This window comes from Poecilia latipinna, unplaced genomic scaffold, assembly GCF_001443285.1.
Source record: "Poecilia latipinna isolate Pla-1442-1.1 unplaced genomic scaffold, P_latipinna-1.0 Scaffold2220, whole genome shotgun sequence".
NCBI classification, from domain to species: Eukaryota; Metazoa; Chordata; class Actinopteri; order Cyprinodontiformes; family Poeciliidae; genus Poecilia; species Poecilia latipinna.
Window position 1 is genome coordinate 35,157 of NW_015114836.1, and position 14,030 is coordinate 49,186.

General features: G+C 38.3%; 1 protein-coding gene across 1 annotated transcript in view; it reads left to right on the forward strand.

The window, feature by feature from the left end:
* The window catches only part of LOC106936817 (N-acetyl-beta-glucosaminyl-glycoprotein 4-beta-N-acetylgalactosaminyltransferase 1-like), a 62,063-nt gene that overhangs the window by 17,740 nt on the left and 30,293 nt on the right, over nt 1-14,030 (forward strand). The window contains exon 6 of the mRNA XM_015018033.1: nt 6,320-6,387. Coding sequence (XP_014873519.1) covers nt 6,320-6,387 — 68 coding nt within the window. The remainder of the gene's footprint in view (nt 1-6,319; nt 6,388-14,030) is intronic.

Below are 14,030 nucleotides of genomic sequence, written 5' to 3' on the forward strand. Positions count from 1 at the left end.
TTCTGGGGGTAAAAATTTAAGTTTCCCCCCCTCCCCCGGATATGGGGTGGGGGGGGGGGGGGGGGGGAGGCTTTCTACTAAGGTTGGAGGATATTGTCACAGACTAGACTTTAAATCCTTCTGCTAGTTTACAAATCGCTCAACGGCTTTGCACCGAAATACATTTAAGACTTGTTGTTATTGTTGTATCGACCTTCCAGACCACTCGGGTCTTCTGGTTCTAGGCTGTGCTGGATGCCCAGGACCTGAACCAAACCTGGAGAAGCATTTCCTTTAAGTTCCTTTTAATAAGGTCTAAACCTCACCTGTTTAGAGTGGCCTTTGATTAGTAGTAAATACATTGATCAACATATTTGATGTGTATTACTGATGATTTTGATGATGTCATTTGACAAAATGTGATGTTTATTGCTTGCTTCACAATTGCTGACTGTTTTTTTTAATGATATAAAACACTTTGAACTACCTCCTTGCTGAAATGTGCTACACAAATAAACTTGACTTGATGTGACTTCACTTATATATTATCCTAAAGCCTAATAATAGTAATAAAACCAGTCAGGGAGAAGCAATGTTTGGTTGAAGAAAGAGCTTCATGCACATTATTAAGTTGTGTCTTTGAACATTAACACACTTGGAAAGAAGAGATTCACTTATTTAAAAGGCAAGTTAAGTGCCAACCTAATTAATTTTTTTTAAATTCTGCTAAGGTATGTAAACGTATGCACATAACTGTGTTTGTGCATCTATCTATCGACTGATCAATAGATACACACACAGATATGTATATATTTATATATATATTTACATATATACATGATTTATTGCAACCATAGTGTCCTCTATTTCAGTTGTCACAGCAGTGCCATTCTCGATACTGAACTTGCTATAAATGGAATGTGCTGCTATGAGATATTTATCTGTGACGGGGCGAAAAGATGGGGAGCTGAAAGAGTTTCCGTGACGTTTCCATGGAGACCTCTGTCAGCATTTTGTATTGAGCTTACGTATCGTCTGGCGAAGATGACTGATCTCCCAGTGGGGCCCCTAAACACAAGCAGGAAAAGCTGAATTTAACTCATGGTTACAATTGATTTGATTTTAAACACAGAAATAAAAGAGACTGTGCATGGGCACTGAAAGGAATGTTCTTTTTTTTTTATTATTTGTTTTGTTTTTTTCTTAAGGATATCTGTAAGTGTACCATGGCCAGATCGTTGGAACCGAGTTCTGCATATTGGGACACTCTATGTAACTATTTTCAGATGTTATCTGTTCACACTCAAATGAGCGGAGTTGTAATAAAGCTTTACATTAGTCATAATGTGTAGCCAGATCCTACAGAGCTGCACACAGATTCAGATCCAGGCTTAAGTGAAATGAAAAGATTTTTACTACATGTGAAAAGGCTATCACAGTGATTCAGCAGCTGAATAGGCTTTTCTGTGCATGTTCTGCCTGTGTTTGCAATGCAGCGCATTTTCACCTGTATTGTAAGCAAAGGATGAAACAGTCTATTATGTTGTTTCATCACCTTTCAGCGATGAATCAACTCCACTTCCAGTTGAAAGCAAGACATTTACCACTAAAACCTTCAAAATGTTTTATTTGTGCTTAGCAGTTGGCTGCACAAATTATCGAGGGCATAAGTGAAAGTACATTTCTGTTGTTTCTTGTAAGGAACTAGAAATCAATTGAGTCAGCCGGAAAGGACGGTCTGAGCCCGGGCCATTACACGGAAATTTGTGGCAGCTTTATTGTCCATCTTCGTATTTGATAATCTCACGTTGCGGTCTGTCCAGTCTGTCTGGACTGTTGGAAGGCTCTGCTGAAATGGTAACACTATCTGGTTCTGTCTTCTTTCGGTGCTTCAGGCAAGAGGCTCCGATCGTTAGATCTGTGAGAATGGTTCTAAAAACTGCTTTGCGTGACACCGTGTTACTTGCTGGTGTTAAATCTGACATCCGCTGCACTGCCGCTATACTGGTTACACATTTTAGACTGGATTTTCTTCATGAGGCCAGTTATGTGATCTGGCTCCTGTCTCTTGGTTTATCAGTGAATAGGCTGTGATTGATCGATTTCCATCTGCCTCTCGCCACAGTGACTGCATTACATTGGCTGGATGGTGTTGAAAGAACATTTTTGTTTATGTGCTTATGTGTACCAGTTTCTGTACATATCCAGGAAGTATTTAATACAGTGAAATATTATCCGTTTTGCTAAATTCTGTCAGAAAACGACACAGTAAACTGGGTCAGTAAGATGTGATCAAAATAGTATAGTTACAAAAGTTTCAGGCGCAACTTCATCGACTCCCAAGGTGCATTAAGTTGTTTGTTTGTGAATGTGGGATTGGTTCCTTTTTAATTTATTCTGTATTATGCTTTTCTTGTTGTTTTTTTTAAACACAAACTGCTTGATGATTTGCATTGACCCTGATGAAATCGTTTCCCAGTACTTCAAGTGTAGTTAGACTCTTCACTTAATCAAAACAGGATAAAACAGCAAATATAAAAAGTCGGTCTCAGAATATTCACAGTGACATTTAAAGCATCTTTCAGTCTTAGCTTGGGTCTGCATATTAAGGTAAAATGAGAAGGGACTCGCTCCAATTCTGTGTTTGTTTACATTTACAGAGTTTCATAGCTGAATGATATGCTTTCAATGGGCAAATTGTTCTTGAAAACAATAGTTTCTCTACTCCTTCACCTCAGATCCACTGTTTTAGTTTTATGCTTATCGTCATTGCTCAGGGGTTTCTTTCACGTCTTTAAGGAAATCTACATTCGAAATGTCTTAGCTTCCACATTATATTTTTATCCCTATAGGGAAAAACATTGTTGGGGAAAACAGTAGATGCTCAAAAGATTAAAACTTTAAACATCCATAAGACGAACAATCCATCTCAGTGAGTTTTTTTTCTTGTTTCTGCTTGTATTCTTCCTGAATTACTGTGGCCACCACATTCCATTCGAATTAGAACAATATGAGCACCTATTGGTATTGTAACTTTGACTACAATAAAAACGGACAAGAAGACAGTTGGATTACCGGCCTGCGTTCTGTTTAAGGTGCCTGCTGGATGATTTCTCGAAAATCTAAAATAAATGAAAATGTTAGCTTAATGGAGGGGGTCGCAAAATAGTCTAAACTTCACACTTCATGGTCTTACATAAAACCAATATAACAAGTAGAGCAAGTGTTGTATCTTTAGCAGACTTGTAAGGATTTTCGACCACCCACAACATGCATGACATTAAAAAAAGGTTCCAAAATCTCCAAAGCCCACTGCAGGGGTTTATAAACAAATGGTGCTTTGGGAAGCCTGCCTATACAATGCCTCTTCTGTCCTGAAATCACAAAGATGAATGATGAACTTTAACCCTACTGGGAATTTAATGTAGCTTAATTTAGCTTGAGTTAGATGAAACTAACATTGAGCTTTTATGAATAAGTAAGTAAGTAAGACAAAGGAGGAATATGGGGCAAAACATCTAATGTGCACTGCTAAGTTAGCAAGAGATTTGTAAGAACCCTGTTGAGTTCCTATTAAGATTAATACTTTCTATTATCAGAGCATTTTGATCCCAAAAAATGTGGCATCTGCCACAAAACCGTAATGGGTCTCTCAGCAGGGTGACCAAATCAGACCAAATCGACAAAGACACGGTTAACCAGAGATGAAATCAGCCGTCGGTGTCAGTTTTGTTCTCTAGACCTAAATCTTCTGGAAAACTTGTATTGTGAGGCAAACGGAGAAGAGCATCAAATAACATAGGACCCAAAACTATGGAGAATTAAAGAGAGAAAGATTGTCTTTTACAAAGTTGAGTATTGCACATAAAAGCTAAGCTGTTAATCTTTTATTTAATCTGTGAAACTGGTTTATTAAGCTGTCTCTAAAAGTAGTTCAAATTTGACACGCATGCCAAGCTTTAGCTTAATATTATTATTTTCTTTTAACATTTGGTCAAAAAAAAACAAAAAAACAACAACTTCTTGACTGTTTCTGAAAGTCCTAAAATTAAACTGCGCCCTTTTGCTTTCATCCCTACAGATGTGAGTGATGAAGCGATGCTTTCATTAGGCAGTCACCACCACACACCGACTTGACCTTTATGTAGTATGTGTGCAAAAAGACAGTTTTGTTCAGAGCTTGCATAACGGGAATGTCATCATGGTTAAACCTTCGAAACCCCAGACTGAGAAAGAATCACAAAATAAAAAAATAAAAAACTTGAACTTAATATATTCTGCTCACTTGCTCCAGACAAGAACTATATTTTTAAAGTTTGAATGAGACAAACTAAGCTAAATGTGGAATTATGTACTGCTTTTCAAGATCAAACCATCACAATATCTGTCATTGTTTTCTTCTTCAACCTCCTACGTATAAATAGGTGAAAAGAAAAATCAAGATCTACTTCAAGATACTTTTGCAACTCTTACTGGCAATATAAACTAGTTTGATTTTTTTTTTTTTTTGCATTACTGACAAACATTACAATTGAACATTTTTTAAATTTTATATTTCAAGTGGCCTCATACAGTGACTTTAATGTCCTGCCATTTTTATCTGCCTTTGTGTTCAGTCTGGTATATTTTTGGCCACTGTTGGTATTGAAATGTGCCAAAGCAGCAGCAGCAGCAGCAGCAGCAGCAGCAGCAGGGTTTTGACTGAAAGCACACTGGTGTATATTGTATCTGCCTTCTCTCCAGCCAGCTGCCTCAGAGACAGTCTCAGAGGCTTTAAAAACCGCAAGGGGCCTGGTTAGTTCTGGACAGGCACTGATGTCTGGTTTTTTCTTTTTTTTCTTTTCCGTGGTGACTCTATTCTCATGCCAGCAAAACACACTGAAACATGCCGCTGTATTAACGCCAGCGAGTTGTAGGTGTGACTCACTGTGTGTGTGCTCCTCTCTGTTAAATCTCAGTGGAGCTCAGCTCGCGGATAAGCAGCTCTTTACAATCTGAGAGACTGCTGTGATCTGTCCCCACTGCCGGCCACACTGTCCTTTTGACCAGTTTTAGACACAGAAGTGTGTCCAGCTCAGACAATTGAAAACATGCCCGCTGTGATCTTAGCTGCATTCTTCCATTATGGATCAGAAGTAGCAGGGGCCCTAATTAGTCATGTTGGCTTGCCGAGGAAACGAATGGGCACTGATTTGACTCCAGGCCCATGAAGGGATTCCCAGCTACTCTGATGAGCTCGCTTCTTAAGAGTCAGTATTGGCAGGGAATCCCTCTTCCTCATCTTCTCATTCTTTATAGCCATTAGTTTTTATATACCAGCATGTTTCAGAACTTTCCTCCTAATTAACTCCTCTTGATATTCCTGAGTTTTGCACGATGTCGAAAGTAAAGGAGAGCAATCTGGCTCTTACAGTCTTGTTTTCAGTTCTGTTGTGAACTTAAAAAAGGCTTCAAGGCATTGCAATTATATCATGTTATATCTTTTTTTTGGAGATTTGTCCTTCAGGTTTAAGTTTCTGCTTGCAAAGTTTTAGACTAAAATTCCACTTAATCTCCTTGAAACACATTTTTTTTTACCAATTCAGCTGGCATGAAGCTCTCACTGGCATTCACCAAGCAATAAAAAAAATCCTAAGTTGAAACCCTCACATTGTAATATTTCTGTCCCTGCAGACTAGTGAGTGAGTTAGGGTTATTTTTGTTTTTGCTATTTTGTCAACAGTTTGTGCACACGCAATGTAATTTGCGAAGTGAAATGTTATCCAAGGCAAAAGGAAAAACCCTCCAGTTGAGATAGAGAAAGAGGGGGGGGTCTACATGATGCTGGCAAAAGAGTCAAAATTTCTATGTAGAATTTTTGATGCTAAAGTGTTAGAATGTAAAAATGAATGAAAAATCAGTTAATTTTCTTCTTGAATTAATTAGAACCCACCAAACGAATAAGAAAAACACAAACGCATCCGACTTTGAACTTTCCAGGCACAATGAATGGAAAGCTTCAAGATCACTTTGATTAGAAATGAAGACAGGAAGACTCTGAGTTTGGTCAGTGACTTACCACTCCAGTAGAAATCTGGAAGTATTACTTGGTAGAATATCTTCAATCTCTGAGGTTCCTAATAAAATGCCTCACTCTAACCCTGTCAGAGTTAACAATTTTAAACATCAAAATATCTACTCAAAAAAGCACAATGCTATTTTTTTTTATCCTTAGAGGTTCTTGAACACCTTTGCAAACTGCTCTCTAACATTTTAATGCTGTTTTAAAACCCAGCTTTCGCCCTCCCTCCTTCTTTTTCCCTCACACTCTGACCTCTGTTCTCTCTCTTGTTTGTTGCAGCTGGGTACAGAGTGGACTGCTCCAGGCGAGTTCACCAAGTTCAGGTCCCAATCCTCCAAATCTGTGCAGTAAGTACCTGTGACAACTCCCACATATCCTAATAGCACATTTATTTCTCTCCAGTACAGAGACCAAAAGACCAAAAGTGGATACGAATACAGTTCTGCACTGGTGCATCTCCTAGAAGAGCTTTGTAGAGTCTCTCTAGCTCTCTGTACTAAAGATAATCTGTTTTCATTCAGTCTGCTTTTTTCTTTTAGACAAGTCAAGTTTGTTGCCTGTGGAGGCTTTTACTGCCCACATACATGAGTAAATGGATGGCTCAAGTGTCCACTAAACACTTGAAATCAGGCCTCTTTCTGTGCACATGTAATCTGATGCAACAGATGGGTTGTTATTCAGAACCATCCAGAAAGTGATCCTTTAGAAATGTTCAGAACAGCATAAATTTTAAAATAATACTTAGAATATTATTGAAGGAGCTATTCTACAGCACAGGGTGAGTCTAGCTCATTTTAAATCTAATAAAAACCTCTTCTTAGTCACAAACGTGTGGTTTAACCACTGGGCAGATGCAAAATCACGTTTTTCAAAAACATTTGAATCCATCAAATGCATTCCAGAACTTTATTGTCAACAATCAAATTCACATACCTTGACCACAGACTGGCATGCAAATCCTGAAATGGAGCCAGCAGACGTTGTCAAATTGTACCTTCACAGGTGATGCGTCTACTTAGGCTGACAAAGAAAACGGCCCAGTGTGGGCCAGTTCTGATAAAAACACAGAAAGTTCAGGAACAGGCAGAAAACCTGAAGACAGGATAATTAATAGTCCACTGTGTTTATCCTTAAAGAAGACCATTGAAAGAAGGGGGTAAGGAGAGCTCTTTAAGGATGCCAGAATGTTTTGACTCAGGTGAGCTAGCTAGGTGAGCTAGCTAGGTGAGCTAGCTAGGTTGGTCTCAGACTAAGCACATTGTTCACTCTAACTCAAGTGGTTGAGTTTGCATAAAACTCACATCATAATCTGACTGCTACTCTTCTGCCATTGTCTGTTATGGAGGACTGATCCTGACATAAATGGCATTAAACATAGGAATAAGTAAATGGCTTTGTAAAGTAATTCATATGCCAAATATTGCATCCAAGAAATAAAAAAAGGAACTTTACCAACTGATTATACTGATAAACATAAATTAATACTTGTTTTCATTTTCAGCAGCATAAATGTAACATTATCACTATTATTTAATTTTCAATTTTGTTTTTCTTATTTCTTTTTTCAATTTTTATTGTCATTTCATATATATTTTTATTGTACCAACACATTTTATATCAATTTTTTCCATACTCAGAAGTTCTTACATTTTTTTCTCACTTTTTACCATACATTTATGATTTATGTTCCTCCTCCTAATATTTCCCCTCTTTGATTTTTCAACCTTCTTGTTATTTTTCAATTATCCGTTTATTTGCTTAGTTCTGTTTTATTTCCCTTGTGTTCTCATTTCTTTTCCTTCTGACTCTTTGTGACACTGTAAATTGAGAAAGGGGAAAGGGATAAAGGGAATGTGTGGAGATTCAGAATCAGCTTCATTCTTATCAGTCACCTTCAAGATCTGAGCTCTGTGTGCTAACTCTGATTATCAACTGCAGGACGTGAGATTTATGAGTTCATAAAACTAACTTTAGTCTTCCAAGTTATCGGCGGTTTCTTGTAACAGTTTTGACACAGACTGCTGTGCCATGCTGATGCCTGCTTTGAAAACTTTGGGAACCGGTCTTCTGCAGGAAGCAAAGCCCGCCTTCCCTGAGCTCAACATACAGAACTGCCTCTATTTTCAGTTAAACTGTTTACCAGCTTGAACTATTAGCATATTAGCCAAGCTTCTGCTAATAGCTGACAGGACAGCCAAAATAATCAAACAAGTCTGCCAGAGATTGTCAAGTCAGCAATTTTAGATTGCCAAGTCAGCAATATTATTGACTATTGTCAGGGCCAGCCACAAAGAGGACCAAAGACTGGACTACAAACAGAGAATAAAAGAGACTGGCTAAAAACTTTGAACACACAGCTGTCCCCCGTTTTGACAGCTGCCAGGAAACACAAGTGTGGTGTGTTCTGTCAGTGTTGTCAAGATGCTCGTGTGGTGATGCTTCAGGAATAAGGCTCTCCAGGTTGGACTTTGGTTGAACAGCAAAGATTGTATTACAGCTGCAGCCTGAGTGAGCACAACCGAATTACGATATGAACATATGTTTTCATATTTTACGACATTCACATGTTCCACATTGACAACTTGTTTGAGTTCTGGGCCATTTTGTCGTCTTGTTCTTTTGAATGTTCCTCGTGCTTCTTGTTTTCCAAACTCAATGTCTTTTGACCTTTGACTTGTTATCCTGAGCACTGCAGAAAGTCCTTCTGTGTGCACTAGTTTCACAACTAGAGCACTAGTTTGAGAGCTAGAGCAACACAAATCTTGTGTGATTTTCCTCTTTGCTCACAGCTCTCCACAGATTGCTCTGGGTGGACATGTGCATGCTTGTCTCACTGACCGAGTGAAAGACTGCGCCTTCAAAGAAACCTTGAACACAAAGTAAAGTACTGTCTGAAACGAGATACTTGAGAGAAACTAAAGAGGACATAATAACTAAGTTGAGGAAACTAAATAGAAATGCACAAAGAATGAAACACAAGAAGAAAAAAAACTAATTCATTAAAAGGTACAAACGGGTTTGGCAAGACCTTTTGAGCAACAATTAATTCAGGGCATGAATAGCATATGCCAAAACCTGAACTTGAAAACTTGAAAAATGTAGCGGATCATGATAGGAAATAGGTGAGCACAATAATAAACTATGAAAATGTACTAGACGGAAAAAAAAAACCCTGTATGTGATGTCATCACACCTGGTGTCTGTCCGACCAAATGTAAAAAATAAATAAATAAAAAAGCTGTACATTATAAACCTTGCAAAATTTGATTTTTGGTTCTGGAAATTGAAATCTAGAAAAGCACATAATTTGATTTAATAACTAAGTACTTTGTGCTGCGGATTAAATTAAACACAACATTGTATACGGAGCAGATATTGTAATCTTCTATTTTACCTCAGCTTCAGTTATAAAGTTATTTCTTGTTATGGGTTTAAGTTATTATATCTCACTGTCGCTTTCCTTTGTGGAGCGTATGCCTGCGATGACATGAAAGAATAATTGGAAAAGACTGGTTTGATGGTAATGTGTGCAGGCATGTGGGAAAGAATGCATTTATAATTTTAAACACAACTAAGTGCATGTCTCTTCACATTATTGTGAAGATGTTAAGGACAAAGCCATTTAAGATTTTTCTTTTTCTAATGAGTTTCCAAGTCACTGCACACATGTACTGTAAGTTATGCTGAACTGTGCAGCATCCTTTTACTTGCTTTGTTTTTGTAAAGGGACTTACCTAAAATGACAAATGTTTGGGTTAATTGCTAAAGAAAAAAGCTCTGCTTTAATCTACATGGGATATAATTAAAATCAGCAACTTAGGAGAGCAGAACAAAGGAAGAGGTGATCAGATAATAATGCATCTCAGGTTGTTTGCAGCCAAAATAATAAGTGATTACTCACATTGTGTTACCTGGTAATCTCAGAAATTTGTAAATCAAATATATAAAGAAGCATTTGCCCAACCTGTAATGATGTTGGTCTTTCTAGAATATCATAGGCTATTTTGTGGTAGGAAACCATGGTGAAAATTATTAGTCACAAGGGTGCAGGTAGCCCTTATCAACATGAGGCTCTGGTGTAATTTGCGAGTAGAGGATAAGTTTTAGGGCTTTTTGAGGCTATTTACAGACTCCCCAGTTCTGTTCTTCACAAAGCCTTAATCAAATCTACAATTTAAAACAGTGCTCACACTGTGCATAGTTATTACCATACTGAGCCCTTTCTGGATAAAATTAAATAAAGGCACGGTCTTCGAAGATATAAATGAACAAAAATATGAATGAACCCAAATGTAGGAAGGGGTTATTAATAAGTTAAAAAAAGGGCTGGAAACCAAAGAAAAATGCAGGGTGCTGGTCGATGGCATAAATCCCACAATAAACATGTACTTGGTTGCAAAGAGTGGCAGTAGTCAATCAAGCCAATCAAAAATATAATTTATATAGATGGTTACAGCACTGACAAACCATAAGGATCTGGCAATAAACTGAAGAAGCTAGGAAGCATATGGGAGAGTGAATACTTTCTGGAAACCAGGTGTGTGTTGTGATGAGCAACTGAATGAGTTGAATCAATAACTTACCATGAATTCAAAATAAGTCTGGGGATCCACCATTCGCATCCCAGTTTTTGGGGGCATTGAGATAAAATACTTCACAAACTCCCATGGACAATTTATCCTGTCCACAACTGAAGGCAACAATGAAACAAGGAAAGCACAGAGACAAGTAAAACCAAAAACACTAAAAACAAGAAAAATAAAGCTATGAATAATGACAAAACTTCTCACACAGTCATCTTCTAAAGAACAAACCATGGCCGCTGAAAGACGTGCACATTTGTTCTTCGGTCTAAATTGTCCAAACACACAGAGAAAATCCAAAATAAGCTGCTGTACCCAAATTCAAAGATGTTTCCATCTGCATTCACTATATTTTCACCTACTGTATCCACCTGTCTCTTTTTCTAATAACTAGATTTAGGATTATTAAAAAAAAATGGAATCTGAACTTTTGATTCCACTCATAACCAAAAGACTTGGGAAGAATGAGAGGAAAAGTGGGGGTGGTAAATCTTCCTGTGTGATTGTGCTGCTATGCATCCTCTACACGTGATGTTCATTAACGAGCAGGAGCTGTAGTCGACTTTTATCATGTTAGTTGTATCATCCTTGTGGAGCGTGAAGTTTTTTTTTTTTTTCCCTATGCGTCTGTTTTAATAGATGGAAAGGACAGGAGATTCAGTTCGATACGCATGTTAGTGAGATCTGGTGGCCGTCCACACCACCTGGCTGTCACCACCTGGAGGTAATGACTCACACTATTAGAGTCTGTGTGTCTGTGAAGGGGGTAATGGTGCTGTCTCTGCACTGAATCTAAATTTTCGTCATTACACTTGATGGATCGAAGGTACTTGCACACATTCCTCCAATCAGTCGATCTCCATTAGGTTATCCTGTTTGCGTTGAAGTACATATCCATTACTTGACTAGTTTATGTTGAAGAAATTGAACGTATGTGAAGGTTTATGAGAATCATAGCAATCTGGTAAACATATTAAATTATAGGCAACAATAAGTCGGACAAGTCTTACTTCATTTTCATGTATTAATCACAATTCAAATCTGCGGTTGGATCCAATTCACTAAATATGTGAAGTGGTTCCTTTATTTTTATGTCACTCTGCATACATCGGTATGGAGAAAGATATTTCTCTGTTTCCAGGCTCCTCCTGGGAGCCCCTGCAGGCTTCCCATACCGGAGGGATCCCTGCAGGAAGTTCTTGGTTTGTCCTGGTGTCCCTTTCCAGCTAGACTTAAAATTCCTGCAGAAGGAGACGAGCCGTTATTCTAATCCGATGCTTCAATCACTGCAGCCGACTTCTCGCAAAAGCTAAAATTTTAAATTATTCATATTTTTCAAATTATCATTGAAATTATTAATAGATTTTTTTAATAGAAAAGTAATTTCATTGGATAATGGAATGTTAATGACTCTCATTCCGAAGGTTATAACTCTCCATCCCTTGGCCATACGAGTCTCGAGAGAATTATACCGACCTGAATCGAAGCAAAAACATTTAAAAAAGCTGTTTGTTTTTGAAGCCCCTAAATTCTCCGGTGATGACTTTTATAAATGCATCACTTTCAAAGTGCACTGCTTTGTCACCGCCCGTGCTCATATCTGTGACGTGATAGGTTGGCAGTGCCTGCTAGGTGCTGTCACAACAACCTGATGAGTGACAGTAATGTTGTCAGGTGAGGAACCCAGATAACCCCCGTCAACCGTATCTCCTCTTTCCGAAACAGCTAACAGCGCCTCTGGCTGTGTAGACAACACTGGGAGATTGACATTTGCTTAGGTTCTACAAACTCAAACGCTCCGAGCTGCATGCCGAGCTGGTCCGGAGCTGCGCTTGATGTGACGTGTCGTAGAAGTTCCAGAACAGCTCATAAGCTGTGATTTGACTGACGAGAAGTGGAAGATTACTGTGAAAGTGAAACTGTTTGAACAATATGAAAAACTAATGAGCAGCACATGCTTCATGACATGCTTCGTAACATGGCAACATGGTTCAAAAATAGTTCAGAGTTAAAAAGTTTATTTAGGAGAACAAGCGGATTGTGCTCCTAAAAATGTAAATTTAAGGAGTACCAATGTCAACTGATGAGAAATGTACATACACTCACCGTGGGCATGCATTGTTAGAATCGGTAGACCTTATTTATATGATATAGTAGACCTTTTAACTTAAAAGATAAACATCAAGGGTGAGCGTTAAGGTTTGGGATAGAGTCTACTGAGATGGCAATTCATTGTATCAAAATACACAGCATAGACTCGTATAACATTGTAACAAATTCTGCATCCGAACAGTCTTTTGTGATTGCAATATCGCTACATTGAAATCACAATGTTGACTTCTACTCAACATGTTGTGCGGCTGTCGCCCAAATCAAGGAACCATTTTCCACTAAGAGAAGTGGACAACACACATCCATAAGTGTGGTTTCTTTGCAGATTGCTGAAGGACATTTAAAATGTTTTAAGGCTCTGCGTTTATATCAGAGCTTGTGTACTTTGCAATAAATTTAGACTTGTGCACTCAATTCAGAAATAATTTAAATGGTGTGTTGCTTGATCAGTCTACCCTAAAAAAAAAAAAAACAGTTCAAACTTCCCACTGGCTCTGTATGTCCATTTTAATACACACTCAAATATCACTTTATGTTATCCAGCAATTAGTAAGAAGATTTATTATATAAGCTACTTAAAATGTCTTTTGGTATTTCATCTCACGGAGTGCAGAGGATGACGTTCACTTCCAATCCTTTACAGTTTTTTTAAATGTGATGCAAGCTCTTCATTTTATGTGCAGACTTATAGGGAATATGTGGGGTTGTTTTTCCCTTTTCCTAGTGATTATTACTGTTGCTCCTTCCCAGGCAACAGTGAGGGAAGCCTTATGGAGAATGTCCAGTTATTTCACTGTGGGATCTCTATATCTATAATTGAATTACTTTAACACTCCTGGCCATTATAGGTGGTGAGGAGCAAAAGGAAAGGATCGTGTTTTTCCAGCTGACATCATAGGCATCCATATTTAGCATGGAGACGAGCTGAGTGCTGCACCTGCTCTCAGCACCTGCACCATCTGATTGGATCCACTTTAGTGTGGGTGCATGTGTGTGTGTGCGCGTGTGTGTGTGTTTCGTTGTTTGTTTCTGTGTGCATAAAGTTCCTTGATTGCATTTGAGTACGAGTACCACTCTGGGTGTTAACTTCTTCCCTCACAAGATACTTAGAAGATCTTAGAATAAAGCTTCTTTTTTTTTTTTTGCCAGCTAGCTGCAAAGACTCCTGTGTCCTTTTTTTTCTTCCCTAAGGCTTTCGGTCCACCATCTGTTTGTTTGAGTGATGGGAGCCTGCAAGTATACATATCTTTGACTGTGTGTGTGTGTGTGTGTGTGTGTGTGTGTGTGTGTGTGTG